This window comes from Monodelphis domestica, chromosome 3 (assembly GCF_027887165.1).
Source record: "Monodelphis domestica isolate mMonDom1 chromosome 3, mMonDom1.pri, whole genome shotgun sequence".
Lineage (NCBI taxonomy): Eukaryota > Metazoa > Chordata > Mammalia > Didelphimorphia > Didelphidae > Monodelphis > Monodelphis domestica.
The window spans coordinates 70,905,797-70,919,868 of NC_077229.1; the positions used below are offsets into that span (position 1 = coordinate 70,905,797).

Here is a 14,072-nt window from a genome sequence, read left to right on the forward strand (position 1 = left end):
TAGGGCCTAACAGGACCTTAGAGACCAGCTGATCCACTGCTAGACCCCCCTTCCTTTATAGATGGGGAAAGTAAGGAACCAAGAAGGGGAAGAGGCTTTCCCTTGGGTCACACAGCCAGTTAGATTTCTTCAGAGGGCAGGAGATACTGGCTAGGGTGGGGCGCCTTAACCACAGGACTAGATCCTCCTTTCTGCCCTGAGCCCTGTTCCTGAGTCCCTTTCTCCATCAAGCCAGTGGGAGGCCCAGAGCTGCAGGTAGTAGGAGCTGAGGAGGAGAGATAGGCCAGGCTGGAGCTCAAGAATGCTGGCACTGAGTCTACTGTTTCCCATGGACCCCCAAGGTGAGCAGGAGGCTCCCAGGAGTTTGGGAACCTGGGGACAGGAGCACCCTTATGTCCTTCTCTTCACCCCCCCATATATACCTCTCTGGTTCCCTTCCCTTTATCTCTACTTCCTTATTTCTTTTCCCCTCTCCATAGCTCCAAGTCCTTCCTTATGACTTTTTGTCAACCCTGATCCTATCCCTATTCCTGTTTCTTTCCCACCCTTATCACTTTCCTTGTAACCATGCTCATCTCTCCTTATCCCCATTCCCATCATGCTCCCTGACCCCAATCTCTATCCCCATCCCCATCCCCGTCCCCATCCCCATCCCCATTCTTTCCTCTTTCCCTATAGCTATCCCTCATCCTTGTATCTGACCTCATTCCCATCATGCTCCCTGACCCCAATCTCCATCCCCATCCCCATCCTTTCCTCTTTCCCTCATCCTTGTATCTGACCTCATTCCCATCATGCTCCCTGATCCCAGTCTCCATCCCTATCCTCATCCTTTCCTCTTTCCCTCATCCTTGTATCTGACCTCATTCCCATCATGCTCCCTGACCCCAATCTCCATTCCCATCCCCATCCCCATCCTTTCCTCTTTCCCTCATCCTTGTATCTGACCTCATTCCCATCATGCTCCCTGATCCCAGTCTCCATCCCTATCCTCATCCTTTCCTCTTTCCCTCATCCTTGTATCTGACCTCATTTCCACCATGCTCCCTGAACCCAGTCTCCATCCCCATCCCCATCCTTTCCTCTTTCCCTCCTCCTTGTATCTGACTTCATTCCCATCATGCTCCCTGATCCCAGGCTCCATCCATCTCCATCCCCATCCTCATCCTTTCCTCTTTCCCTCATCCTTGTATCTGACCTCATTCCCATCATGTTCCCTGACCCCAATATCCATCTCCATCCCTATCCCCATCCTTTCCTCTTTCCCTCATCCTTGTATCTGACCTCATTCCCATCATGCTCCCTGACCCCAGTCTCCATCCCCATCCCCATCCCCATCCTTTCCTCTTTCCCTCATCCTTGTATCTGACCTCAATCCCATCATGCTCCCTGACCCCAATCTCCATTCTCATCCCCTCATCTCTTTCTCTGACCCTGTTTCCCTCTCTATATCCATCTCTGTCTTAGTCACCCAGTGTCTGCTCCTAATTCTCTCCTGTCACCTTTTGCCCTCTTCCTCTCTCTTCCTTCACCAAAGACTGGGAAACAAAAAGCCAAGTTTCTCTTTCCCTCTCTGTTACCTTTCTTGATCCTTTACAAACAATCCTGATTCCGCAACCCTCTGTGTCCCCCAGGCTGGCTTCTGACAGGTATCCTTACCTTTTTCCTTGGCTGTGGTGGGCTCCCAGGCTGTAAGAGTGGTCGAATTATTGGTGGCCGAGAGGTAAAGCCACACTCCAGGCCCTATATGGCTTCTGTGCGCTTTATGGGTCATCATCACTGTGGAGGAGTGCTTTTCATGGCCCAGTGGGTGATGACGGCAGCCCACTGCTTCTTCAACAAGTAAGAGGGATTTGTCTTGCTCTATCTCCCAGCCCCCAACCAGCTATTTCCCCAGGGCTTTCACCTACTCTCCTTTCTTTTTCCTTTTTTAATTTTTAATTTTAAAACCTCTACCTCCCAGCTTAGAATCAGTACTATGTATTGGTTCCAAAGAAGAACAGAAAGGGCTAGCCAATGGGGATTGAGTGACTTGTCCAGGGTCACCCAGTTGGGAAGGGTCAGAAGTTAGATTTGAACCCAGGACCTCTGATCTCCAGTTCTGGTTCTCTGTCCACTGAGCCACCTACCAGCCGCTATTTCACCCTTTTCTAATTTTTCCTGAACCAAAAGGCCATCAGAATCTCCTGATCTTGAGTCTGTTTTGTCCTCTGGAGTTCAGAGATTTGCTCCTTGCTGTACCTAACTGCCTTTTAGACTCATAGATTGCCAGAACCAAAAGAGATTCTAGAGACCACTGAATTAAGCTCCCATTTTAAAGACAAAAAAACTGAGGCCCGGAGAAGGGAACTATTTGTATCAATGGCAGTACTAGGACTCAAAATCCTGAGTATTTAGGCCAGGGTTTATTCTACCATCTTTCTCCCCTCAACTTCTCCATCTCTATATATTCATAAGATCCAAAGCTAGAGGGCAGTCCAACCTTTCATTTTACAGAAGGAATAACTGAGGTCGGGAGAAGGGAAAAGGACTTGCTAAAGCCAAGGTTCAAATCTGACCTATCTCCCGCGTGTTTTGTAGGTAGATTAGATCCTCCCCCCTTGGTCCTCCAGTTGGACAGTCGCTCACATTTCTTTCCCAACACAGAAACAGCAGCCTTAGCCTGATAGTGCTGGGTGCCCACTCCACCAACAACCCTGAGCCCACTCAACAAACGTTCACCATCCAGCAATCTATCCTGCACCCGGGCTATGACCCCCAGACGCATCAAAATGACCTTTGTCTGCTGAAGGTAAGCTAAAGGACCGGAGGCCTTCCCAGCCTCCCTGCCCCATCAATAGTCTAAAGACTATTGAAGGGGACAACTGGGTAGCTCAGTGGATTGAGAGCCAGGTCTAGAGAGGGGAGGTCCTGGGTTCAAATCTGACCTCAGACACTTCCCAGCTGTGTGACCCTGGGCAAGTCACTTGACCCCCATGGCCTAGCCCTGACCACTCTTCTGCCTTGGAGCCAATACCCAGTACTGACTCCAAGATGGAAGGTAAGGGGTTTGAAAAATAAATGCTTCTCATAACCCATCCTTGCCCGCTTCAGCAATTCTTCTTCATGCCCTCTCCTAAATTCTCAACAAGGGGTCGCTCCATGATGCTTGAATCAAATAGGGATAATAATACCCTTAGAGTAGGGGGTCAAATGGGATAATGCCCCCCACTGAAGCTCTTTTCAAACCTGACAACCCCAAATAAAGGCCAGCTATAATTGCAAGAGGAAGTATTCAGACAAGAATTCAGGAGACTTTTCCTGTTGGTCAGTGGCAGGTACTCTGTTGGCTGAAGGGTGCTTCCTGATCCACAGCTGCTGTTCTCTGCTCCCCAGCTAGATCACAAGGCTACCCTCAGCTCCTCAGTGGGACTAGTGAAGCTGCCCAGGGCAGGTGTGGACCCCAAGCACGGCACACGGTGCCTGGTGTCAGGCTGGGGCTCTCTGTCTGACTTCGGACACCCATCACCAGGCTTAATGGAGGCGGACGTGAGTGTGCTGGATCGGAGGACCTGTAACAGCAGCTGGAAAGGCCAAGTCAGCAGCAAGATGCTTTGTGCCATTAGTGGGAAATGGAAGCGCGTAGGCTTCTGCACGGTGAGTGGCACGCCCTTAATGGTCCCTAGGTCCAACTATCCCTGCGGTCCATGGAAAGGGAGGCTTAGTCCAGGGAGTTTCTGCCCCGTCATCCCATATGAACCATAGAATCAGAGAGCTACAGCCTGAAGGAAGCTTTGAAATGAACTAACCCAAAAGTCCTCATTTTTACATAGGAGGAAACTGAGGCTGGGGGAGGTAAAGTGATTTACTGACATAAGCATCCTAGGCAGGATTTGATCCTTTGATTCTATTGGGGCAAGCTAGGGCTCAGAAAGGAACCCACCCTGGGCTTCCCACCTCTGGGGACCTTTCCACTGCCTGAAGCTTCATTTGCTATTTAGACTTCAGATCTCTCCCCCTTCGTATTTGCTCAGGTCTCTAAAGTTGATCAGTCAGGTCTGTGGGGTCTTGGTCCTGATGTGGAAAAAACAGGCAGAGACAAGTAAAGGGTGGAAGAGACAGAAACAGAAGAGAGAGAGGGTGTAGAACCCCAAAACAGGAGAGTGCTGGATGCCTAGCCTAGTTGACTCTCATTTTCCTCCTCTGTAATAAAATAAAGCAGTTGGACTTGATAGAAGTAGCCTTTTTAGTGTCCTAAACCACTCTGGCAATCTGGTGAAGTCTTTCCATCTCTCTCAGGGTAATAATTTTAAAAAAAAATCATACTGGAAGGAAATTTTAGTTAAAACGATCAATTTTAGTTAAAGGTTAGTGAAAACAAAGCCATTTTCCCCCCATGTAAGTTCATAGGTTCCTTTGAAATCTATCCACAGCACCGACCGTGGGAGATGGACTGGGCTAGATCCTTGGGCCCCAGTTTCAGAATCCCTAGACTAGAGTCTCTCTTAAGGTTGCTCCCAATTCTTCGTCTCTGATACTGTGATGAGGGCGCAGGGCAGTTATTATTCCCATTTTACAGATCAGAGCATCAGAGAGCTATAGAACTTGGAGATCACTGAATCCAACGTACTTATTTTATCAAGGAGGAATACTGAGCCCCAAAGAGAGGGAAGGACATTGATACGGGACAGAACTGAGGCTAGTGTTTAGTATTGTTCTCTCACAGCCCTGGGCAAGATGGGGTACCAAGGTGGGACCCCTCAGGATCAGCACTCTAACCAGCAGATCCCTTTCCCCTGCCAGGCGGACTCTGGAGGGCCCCTGATCTGTGGAACACAAGCCCTGGGCATTGTCTCCTTCTCCGGCACCTGGTGTGGAGACCCCAAGACTCCAGATGTCTACACACTTATCTCTGCCTTCATCACTTGGATCCGGAGTGTGACTCAGAAATCCACTCTTACTCCCTTCCCCTCCTAGACTCAGATATGGTTCCTGATACTAAAGATAAATGTATGTTAATTGTATGAGTATTATATGTGGTGTACCCCCCTCGGTGCCCATGAGATCATGCCTAGAGCTACCAGCCTGGCATGTGACTTCCCCAAATCTCTCCTCCTTTGGGGATCACTCCAAGCTATTGTTATCCAGGACCTTTCCCCCCCTCATCCTTACCCAATCCCGTTTGGCTTGGACAACCAGAAACGCCTGGATTGTGGGGTCTCCTCTCCCCACGTGTCTGCCTTCCCTCCCTCGATCTCTCCTTAGTTTTCTTTCCATTCCCGGTCTCTCTGCCTCTCCCTTCTCTACTTCTTTTATGGTCCTTCCTTTCTTGTCTTTGTTTCTCTCTTAAGTCATTGTCTCTCCCTTTGCTCTGCTCCATCCATCCTCATTCCCATTTCTCCATATTCCCCAGACTGCCCAGCAGGTGGCAGCCCTCCCCGGGATCACCCCGCTCCCCGGCATCTGGCTCTTTGTTATTGCCCTCTTCTGGGGACCCTCCTCCAGGAACCCAGCCCTGAAATGGGCCAGCAAACACCCTGGAAGACGCCTTGGAGACCGTCAACTCAAACCCCAGCGCTTTCCACACAGGGCACCTGAACCAGGCGGGACCTGATTGGTCCAAGGGGACGCTGCCAGGCAGAGCCAGGGGAAGTCCTTGAACCCCCAGGCCAGGACTCCAGCCATCACCCCACGCTCAGAACGAGAATCAGAGAAGGGCTTGTATGCAGGTCTTTTCACTTTCCAAAGGAAATCACCAACATTCATTCCCATGATCCTCAGGCAGAGAGGTGTTCTTGTCCCCATTGGAAAGAGGGAGAAATGGGATCCGAGAAGAGAAGGGATTGCCAAGTCACTCCCCAATCCCCCGCCCATAAGAAGGAAAAAGGGGAACAGATACTTGGCACTTGGGTGGGGAATAGGGATGGTACTTTACTATAGTTCCCTCCGACAGAGGCTGACTGCAGTGAAAGGACTTGGCTGGAGAACATTCAGTCTCAGGCTAGAATGGGTCCAAGGCTGAAGTGGGGGATCCCTCCCCCAAGAAAAGTCATGGAAGGCCAGTGGCAAGGAGGGCACGCTATTAGACCAGTCCTCTCCCATCCCCGACTCCCACACACATTCTTCTTTATCTCCGAAGTGGAGAGCATCATCCTTCCCCCTTTGGGGATGGGGATCCCCCAAATCATTCAAGCTCTCTGCCCCTTATCCAGGAGGTAGAGGAGAAGGGGAACATCTACCCAGGAATTCCACCCTCTGCAGAGCCCTTAGGGCCCAGAATTGCATCAGGAAGGTCATTAAACAGAAGGGATTGTGAAACCCCAGCTGGGAGATCTGCGGCTGTCCCTCTCTGCCAGGCTCCCTTGATGGCCCCATGGTATGTTGAAATATCTGCCCCACCCCGCTCCTCCAAGAGCCACAGACCGCCCCCGCCCCTCCCTGAGAGTAGCCCTCCTTCTCTGGGACCCTCCAAGGGAGCCACCATTTGCATCCTTCTCCCACCAACCACCATCTGCGCGTGGCAGCCCTGATCAGGCCATAATAATCCTCCCAATCTCTCCCCTCCTCAGCAAGGGTCTCTGGGAGTTGTCTAGAAGAGAGAACACAGCTGGAGTCTGGGGGGCCATAAATATGCCTCCCTCTTCATAATAAATAGGGTTGCCTTGGCTCTGGGTAGGACCCGCGGCATGCTTCACACGGAATTATCTTCCACCTCTGCCAAAAGCCCAGGAAATGTAGTGCTGACTGCAAGGGGAGACAGGAAGCAGAAAGGAGCCTCAGGGAGGTGGGGGGTGCAGGGTCTCCCCAAAGGGAAGACCATGTGTCCCCACTAGGGCTGAACCTCCCCCTCAGAGGCCAATGAATGCCCCCCACATGTGTGAATTCATTAATAAATGCCCTCCCTGCTCCCCAGCCCCCGCTAGGGCACCTACCTGTGCAGCTCCCAGAGTGCCGCACACCAATGGATCTGCCCAGGAAGCAAGTGGCCTGCCGAAGGTGGCAGGAAGAGGCGTAGGTGATGTTGTTGTTGCCGCACAGCTGCTGGTTAGGGCTGGAGGGCACAGGGCAGGGGGCAGAGCGGCAGATGACACAGTGGGCACTGCCAGTCTGGTCTACCACACATGTGTGAGTCCCTGGACACACCACAAGGGAGCAGCTCTCTGAGGGGGAAGAGCGGGATCAGTGAGGCACAACGAGGGTCACCCAGGGGGATGCAGAGCTAAGCAAGGAGCAATGGGGGCTCAGGGAGGGAGATGGAGGGGCTAAGAAAGAGGGTTGGGAACTCAGGGAGGGCAATGGCAGCCAAGGGAGAGAGAGGGAGCTCAGTGGGGAGAGGATGGTGGATGGGTGTCCAGCGAGGGACAGTGAGAGGTTCTCACCCAGGAATACAGCAGCCATAATAAGAATAGCTAACATTTATCTATCGCTTTTCAGTTTGCAAAATGCTTTCCAAATCTGATCTCATTTGATCCTTGCAAGGACTCTGAGTTGGCACTATTTTGGAGAGGCAGAAGGGAAGGGACTTGCCCAGGGAGACACAGGGAGTAACAAGTGTCTGAGGCAGGATCTGAACTCAGATCTTCCTGACTCCAAGTCCAGCCCTTTATCGATCTGCTTTGATAAAGAGGGAGGAATGGAGTTTTCTGTGGGTGGGAGGAAGTGAGAGAGGTGGAGCTTGGGATGCAGCTGGTGTCTCACTTTTACAGTGCCCTTGGTACATGACGCCCAGGTCTGGGTGGCCCTGACACTTGATCGTCCGCAGCTCACACTCATCCCTGTAGGTAACGCCATCGGAGCCACAGACTTGCAGCTGCATGGAAAGTCCAGAGCAGTCAGGGGCGCAGGCACAGTGGGGCCGTCCGCCATGCATCTTACACACCTTGCCCGGACCACAGTCTACTCCTTCACAGGTCTCTGGGGACAGAGGGAGACAGAATGAGCCTGGAGGAGGCCATCTCTTATGAGGGCCCCTGCTGGGGCGCCAAACAGAAACCAAAACCCCCAACCCGGAAATCACAGAGTTCAAATCCTGCCTCAAACAGATCATAGATCTGTGAATCATCAGTGATCTTCTAGAAAAGTAGGTCTGCATCTTCTCTGCAAGCAAGTTGGCTAGACCCCTGAGAGTGGTAGCTTTCTAACCACTGCCCCACATTACCTCTGCAAGCACTGCTGGTCAAAAACTCAGAGCTAATCTGTACTTTTATAAAAATAGAGATAAAAACAGTCTGACGATAACTGTTGAATTTTTTTAAAGGTTGACAACCTCAAAATTAAAGAATCAGTGTAAAAGCCCCATTTCTATGGCACTTCAAGATGGCAAAGCCTTTATAGATTTTAACTCATTTATTTATTTAACAATAATTTTTATTATTTATTTATTGAATTCAATTAAAATTTAATTTATAAATTATTATATCATAATTATATTCTATTATAATATTTAATATTGGTATATATTACATTACTATATAATTATAAATTTAAACTTAAATTAAATTTTATTAAAACTATTAACTTTATTAAATTAAAAAATATTTTTATTTAATTCATTTGAACTTTTTATCACCCCTGGAAGGTAGTGACCCCTGGAAATGTTATTATCGCAATTTTACTCATAAGGGAACTAAGGTTCCTTTTCAGGGAGTTTGTTGCCTGGAACTAACAGAGAGTAAGCACTGGAGGCAGGATTCAAACCCAGCTCATCTCTCTCTCTTTTTCTTTTTTTTTTTTTAAACTTTACCTCCTGTATTGGTTCCAAGGCAGAAGAGCAGTAAGAGCTAAGAAGTCAGGGTTAATTGATTGGCCCACGATCAAGCAAGGAAGTTGTCTAGGTTTGAACCCAGGACTACTAGTCTCCAGACCTGGCTCTAGCCCCTGAGCCACTTAGCTGCCCTTCCAGCTTCTCTTTTGACTCTAGGTTCTTCTCTACCTTCTACTTGTCTCAGTAGACAAGCATTAAGTATTTACTGTGCTAAGTACAAGGGATAAAAAAAAAGTCTGCCTTCAAGGACCTTATATTCTTTAAAAATAATTATATATATATACATATATATATACATATATATATATATATATATATATATATATATATATATATATATATTTGGGAGCAGCTGTGTCGCTCAATGGATGGAGAGCCAGGCCCAGAGATGGGAGGTCCTGGGTTCAAATCTGGCCTCAAACACTTCCTAGCTGTGTGACCCTGGACAAGTCACTTGATCCCCATTGCCTAACCCTTACCTCTCTTCTGCCTTGGAACCAATACACAGTATTGATTCTAAAGCCGAAGGGAAGGGTTTTGTAATATATGTATATATACATATATTTTTAATGTACTTTGTTAACTATTTCCCACTTGTAGGTTAATCATTTTAACAATCATTCTTTTAAAATTTGGGGTTCCAAATGCTCTTTCCCTCCTCCTCCTCCTCCTCCAGAATGCAAGTGATTTCGATTTCGCAGGTGAAGTCATGCAAAACATGTTTCCATATTAGCCAGGTTAGGAGCTGACAGTCTAATGGGAGAGACGTGTAAATCAGTACATGCAAGATATAGACAGAGAAAGTAGAAAGAAACACTAGGAGGGGAGTGAACTATGGTGGGAAGCTTGGGAAAGGCCCTCTGTAGAGAGGGGGATTGTGGATCGGTTTTGAAGACAGCAAGGGCTGAGAGGAGGGGACAGAGCATTTGGGGAATGGGGGATGCCAGTGCAAAGATGGGCCATCATGCTGAGGACCTGCAGGTAAGCCAATGTCGATGGATCATAGAAGGGAGCAAAGTATAAGAACCTGGCAAGGTAGGAAAGAGACAGATTTTGAAGAGCTTTAAATGACTGACACTAAGAGTCTACCCCTAGGGCAGCAGGATGGCTCAGTGGATAGAGAACCAGGCCTGGAGACAGGAAGTCCTGGGTTCAGATCTGACCTCAGACACTTCCTGGGCAAGTCACTGAACCCCCATTGCCCAGCCCTTACCGATCTTCTGCCTAGCAATGAATACACAGCATTGACTCCAAGATAGAAGGTAACTGTCTAAAAAAATAAAGATGAAGCTTAAGAAAAGGTCTGAATTTGGCAATTAAGAGATCATTTGCAATCACAACTGCAGATGAATGAGTAGAATGGAAAGTGGATTGCTAAAGACTGAGAATAGAGGAAGAAGAGAGGAAAGGGTGGCATTGAGTGTAAACAGCTCTCTCTCTCTAAAGCCCACACCCTCTTTTTTTTTCTCTCTTTCCCTCCTTCTCTCTCTGTCTCTCTCTTCTCTTTCTCTTTTCCATCTTCTCTCTCCCTCCCTCTCTGTCTCTGTCTCAATCCTTTTCTCTCCCCTTTCTCTCTCTCTCTTTCCCTCCCGCTCTCTTTCCCTCCTCTCTCTCATTCTGTCTCTCTCCCTCTCTGTCTCTTTCTCTCTTCTCTCTCCCTCCCTCCCTCTCTGTGTCTCTCTGTCTCTGTCTCTGTCTCCATCCTTCTCTCTTTCTCTCTCTCCTTCTGTCCCTCCCTCTCCCTCTCCCTTTCTCTGTCTCTCTCTCTCTCCTTCCATCCCTCCCTCTCCCTTTCTCTTTCTCTCTCTCTCCCTCCCTCTCTCTCTTTCTCTCTCTCTCCTTCCATCCCTCCCTCTCCCTCTCTCTCTCTCTCTCTATCTCTCCCTCCCTCCTTCTCTCTCTCTCTCTCTCTCTCTCTCTCTCTCTCTCTCTCTCTCTCTCTCTGTCTGTCTCTGTCTTTGTCTCTGTCTCTCTCTCTCTCTCTCTCTCTCTCTCTCTCTGTCTGTCTGTCTCTGTCTTTGTCTCTGTCTCCCTCTCTCTCTCTCTCTCTCTTAAAAAATCCTTTCCTTCCATCTCAGGTTCTCTCATCTCTAGGCCTGGTCTCAAACCACTGAGCCACCTAGCTGTCCCATAGATAGCTTTCATAAGGAGTGTAGTAGCCATGAAGAGTACAAGAGATTTAGGACAATAAGGATTAAATAAGGATTGAGGAGATTTGGGCATGTTTATGGGCAGCAGAGGAGAAAGCAGGAGATAGGAAAAGCCTGGAGAGGAAGACGGGCATTGGAAATGCTGGGAGAGGATGGCGTCCAAGGTGGGAGGAGAGGACCTGGCGTTGCTAAGGAGAAGGGCCACTACGTTATCCAAGCCTGGATTGATGGAGGAGATAGTGGGGTACTGAGATAATGAATGATTTGACCTGAGGAACAGGGGGTAAGAGGCAGCCCTCCCTGCTTGGCTTCAGTTTTTTCTGGGGAAACGTGGAGGTGAGGTACTCAGGAGAGAGGGTGGGTAGAGGAGGTGCCCTGGGAAGCTCGAAGAAAGACGAGAATTAACAGCGTTGGCTCAATGAAGGAATCAGATTTTTGCTTTGCTGCAGTGAGGGTTTGCTGGACCTGGCTGCTGTTAGGAAGGATGTATAGGGAGCAGCTGGGTGGCTTAGCGGATTGGGAGTCATGCCTAGACTTGGAGAACCTGGATTCAAATTCTGGCCTCAGACACTTCCAAGCTGTGTGACCCTGGGCAAGTCACGTCACCACCATTTGCCTCAATTTCCTCATCTGTAAAAATGGGGGTGATGATAGCACCTACCTCCCAGGGTTGTTACAGAGATCAAATGAGATATTTATAAAGCACTTAGGATAGTGCCCTCACATATGGCTTAATCAATAATTATAATAATATGTAATATAACATAATTATCTTAATAAATATCTTAGCTTAATAATATTATCATCTCTCCCTCCCTAATGGAGGGGGAGCAGCATAGATAATTCACCCACGAAGTTGTTGGGTTTTTTTTTTAAACCCTCATCTTCCATCTCAGAATCAATCCTGTGTATTGGTTCTAAGGCAGAAGAGCAGTAAGGGCTGGGCAATGGGGAGTAAGTGACTTGCCCAGGGTCACAACAGGTAGGAAGCTTTGAACCCAGACCTATCTCCAGACCTGGTTCTCAAATCACTGAGCCACCCAGCTATCTACTCCCTTCTCTCTTAGCATCAGTTCTAAGTCAGAAGAACCACAAAGGCTAGGCAATCAGGGTTAAATGACTTGCCCAGGGTCACACAGCTGGGCAGTATCTGAAGTCAGATCTGAACTCAGGACTTCCCATCTCTAGGCCTGCTCCCTGTCTACTGAGCCACCTGGCTTCCCCTAGAGATGCAATTATTATTCTTGTTTTGCAAATCAAGGAACTGAGGCAGATAGAAGTTAAGTAACTTGATCAGGGTAACACAACGAGTGACTATCTGAGTCTGGATTTGAACTCGGGTCCTCCTGATTCTTGCTCTTATCTGTGGGTCACCAGCTGCCTCAGACAGATTCAAACATGGGGCATTTGTGAGTTAGGAGACAGAGGGCTAGCTTTAGGAGTCGAGAAGACTATGTTCAAATCCTTCCTTCAACACAAGGCTGCATCACTGTGGACCAGTCCCTTGACCTCCTTAAACCAGAAACTCCCTGAAATGATAGAGGACAGATGAGATTCATTTGTCAGCAGGAGGAGAGCCATGGAGTGAGTCCAGATCAACATCAGGGGATGGAGTTTCCACACTGGAAGTTTACCCTGACAGATGAAATGATAGAGGTTGGGGCCAAAAAACAGGAGGATAGGGACCATTTTTGGCCCCTAGCTCATAGCCCAGTGCTTTATGCACTGATGTTGTTGTTCAACTATTCCAGTTGTGTCTGACTCTTCATGACTCCATTTTTGGGGGGGGGGGGTTCTTAGCAAAGATACTGGATCAGTTTACCATTTCCTTTTTCAGTCCATTTCACAGATGAGGAAATGGAGGCAAACAGGGTTAAGTGACTTGTCCAGGGTCACACAACTTAGTTCTGAGGTCAGATTTGAACACAGGAAGAGAAGTCTTCCTGACTCCAGATCTGTTGCTCTCTCCACTGGACGCATACAGTAGACCCTTAAATTTTGTTGATTGGGCACAGCTGGGTGGCTCAGTGGACGGCGAGCCAGGTCTAGAGATGGGTTCAAATCTGGCCTCAGACACTTCCTAGCTGTGTGACCCTGGGCAAGTCACCTACTCCCTCTGGCCTAAATTTGGCTGCTCTTCTAGTATCTAGTAAAATAGAAAAGAAGGGTTAAAAAGAAAAAGTGTCCAACAGGCAGCTAGCTAGCGGCCAAGCTGTACATGGCCAGAACCAGATTAAAGTGGGATGGGGAAATATTGAACAGAGGAAATCAAAATGAAATCAAAGAGATCGTGTCACATTTTAAAATGAAGGCACTAGACACCCTCCCGTGTGGCTTGTTTCCATCTGAGTTTAGATCATCCAAGGGCTAGAATTCCCAAACAGCAAATACTGGGAAACGGGATTCTCGGTATTGGAGAATGGGGCAAGACAGCAAGTAATTTCCCACCAAAATAAAAAACAAACCAGAAGACCCAAAGAATCAAAACGTCGTTACGGGTCGCTTTCTGTGTTGTTTTGCTCTGTTTTGCTCCTGGCACTGGATGCTCCAGCTCTGTGGTGAAAGGAGGGGGCATCAGGGAAGAGGGATCAGCCTGGACCGGGACGGAATGTTTCTCTGGGCCAGCCTTCCTGGGCTGATGGAGGCCGACCCTAGACAGGACAGGGCCGGCACTGCCTCCCTTTTCATCTGGAGGCCTCACTCCTTGACCTTTTCTGAGAGGGGAAAGATCCCGAGATCATGACGAAGGAGAGAGCATCATGTAGTTCAACTAAGTGTCTGCTGGGTGCAAGCTAGGGGTACAATGGATAGAGGGCCAGGCTTGGAGTCAGGGAGACGCCTCCTCAGTTCAAATCCAGCCTCAGATACTCACTAGCTATGTGACCTTGGACAGGTCATTTTACCTCGTTTACCTCAGTTTCCTCATCTATCAAATGAGCTGGAGAAGGAAATGGCAAACTAGCTGTGTGGCCCTGGCCAAGTCACTTCACCTTGTTTTGCCTCAGTTTCCTCCCCTGTCAAATGAGCTAGAGAAGGAAATGGCAAACTAGCTGTGTGACCCTGGCCAAGTCACTTCACCTTGTTTTGCCTCAGTTTCCTCCTCTGTCAAATGAGCTAGAGAAGGAAATGGCAAACTAGCTGTGTGACCCTGGCCAAGTCACTTCACCTTGTTTTGCCTC

At 48.6% G+C, this 14,072-nt stretch overlaps 2 protein-coding genes across 2 annotated transcripts in view; one reads left to right on the top strand and one right to left on the bottom strand.

The window, feature by feature from the left end:
• Positions 1–5,003, top strand: LOC100024552 (serine protease 57-like). The gene is made up of 5 exons (XM_007489425.3): positions 1–341; positions 1,635–1,842; positions 2,647–2,791; positions 3,376–3,636; positions 4,783–5,003. Exons 1-5 carry the CDS (start codon positions 302–304, stop codon positions 4,954–4,956), a joined length of 828 nt encoding a protein of 275 aa, XP_007489487.1. The 5' UTR covers positions 1–301; the 3' UTR covers positions 4,957–5,003.
• FSTL3 (follistatin like 3) overlaps positions 4,316–14,072 on the bottom strand; it is a 15,684-nt gene continuing 5,927 nt past the window's right edge. The window contains exons 3-5 of the mRNA XM_007489426.3: positions 7,678–7,893; positions 6,912–7,139; positions 4,316–6,723 (exon numbers count right to left, since the gene is read on the bottom strand). Coding sequence (XP_007489488.2) covers positions 6,671–6,723; positions 6,912–7,139; positions 7,678–7,893 — 497 coding nt within the window. The 3' untranslated portion in view covers positions 4,316–6,670. The remainder of the gene's footprint in view (positions 6,724–6,911; positions 7,140–7,677; positions 7,894–14,072) is intronic.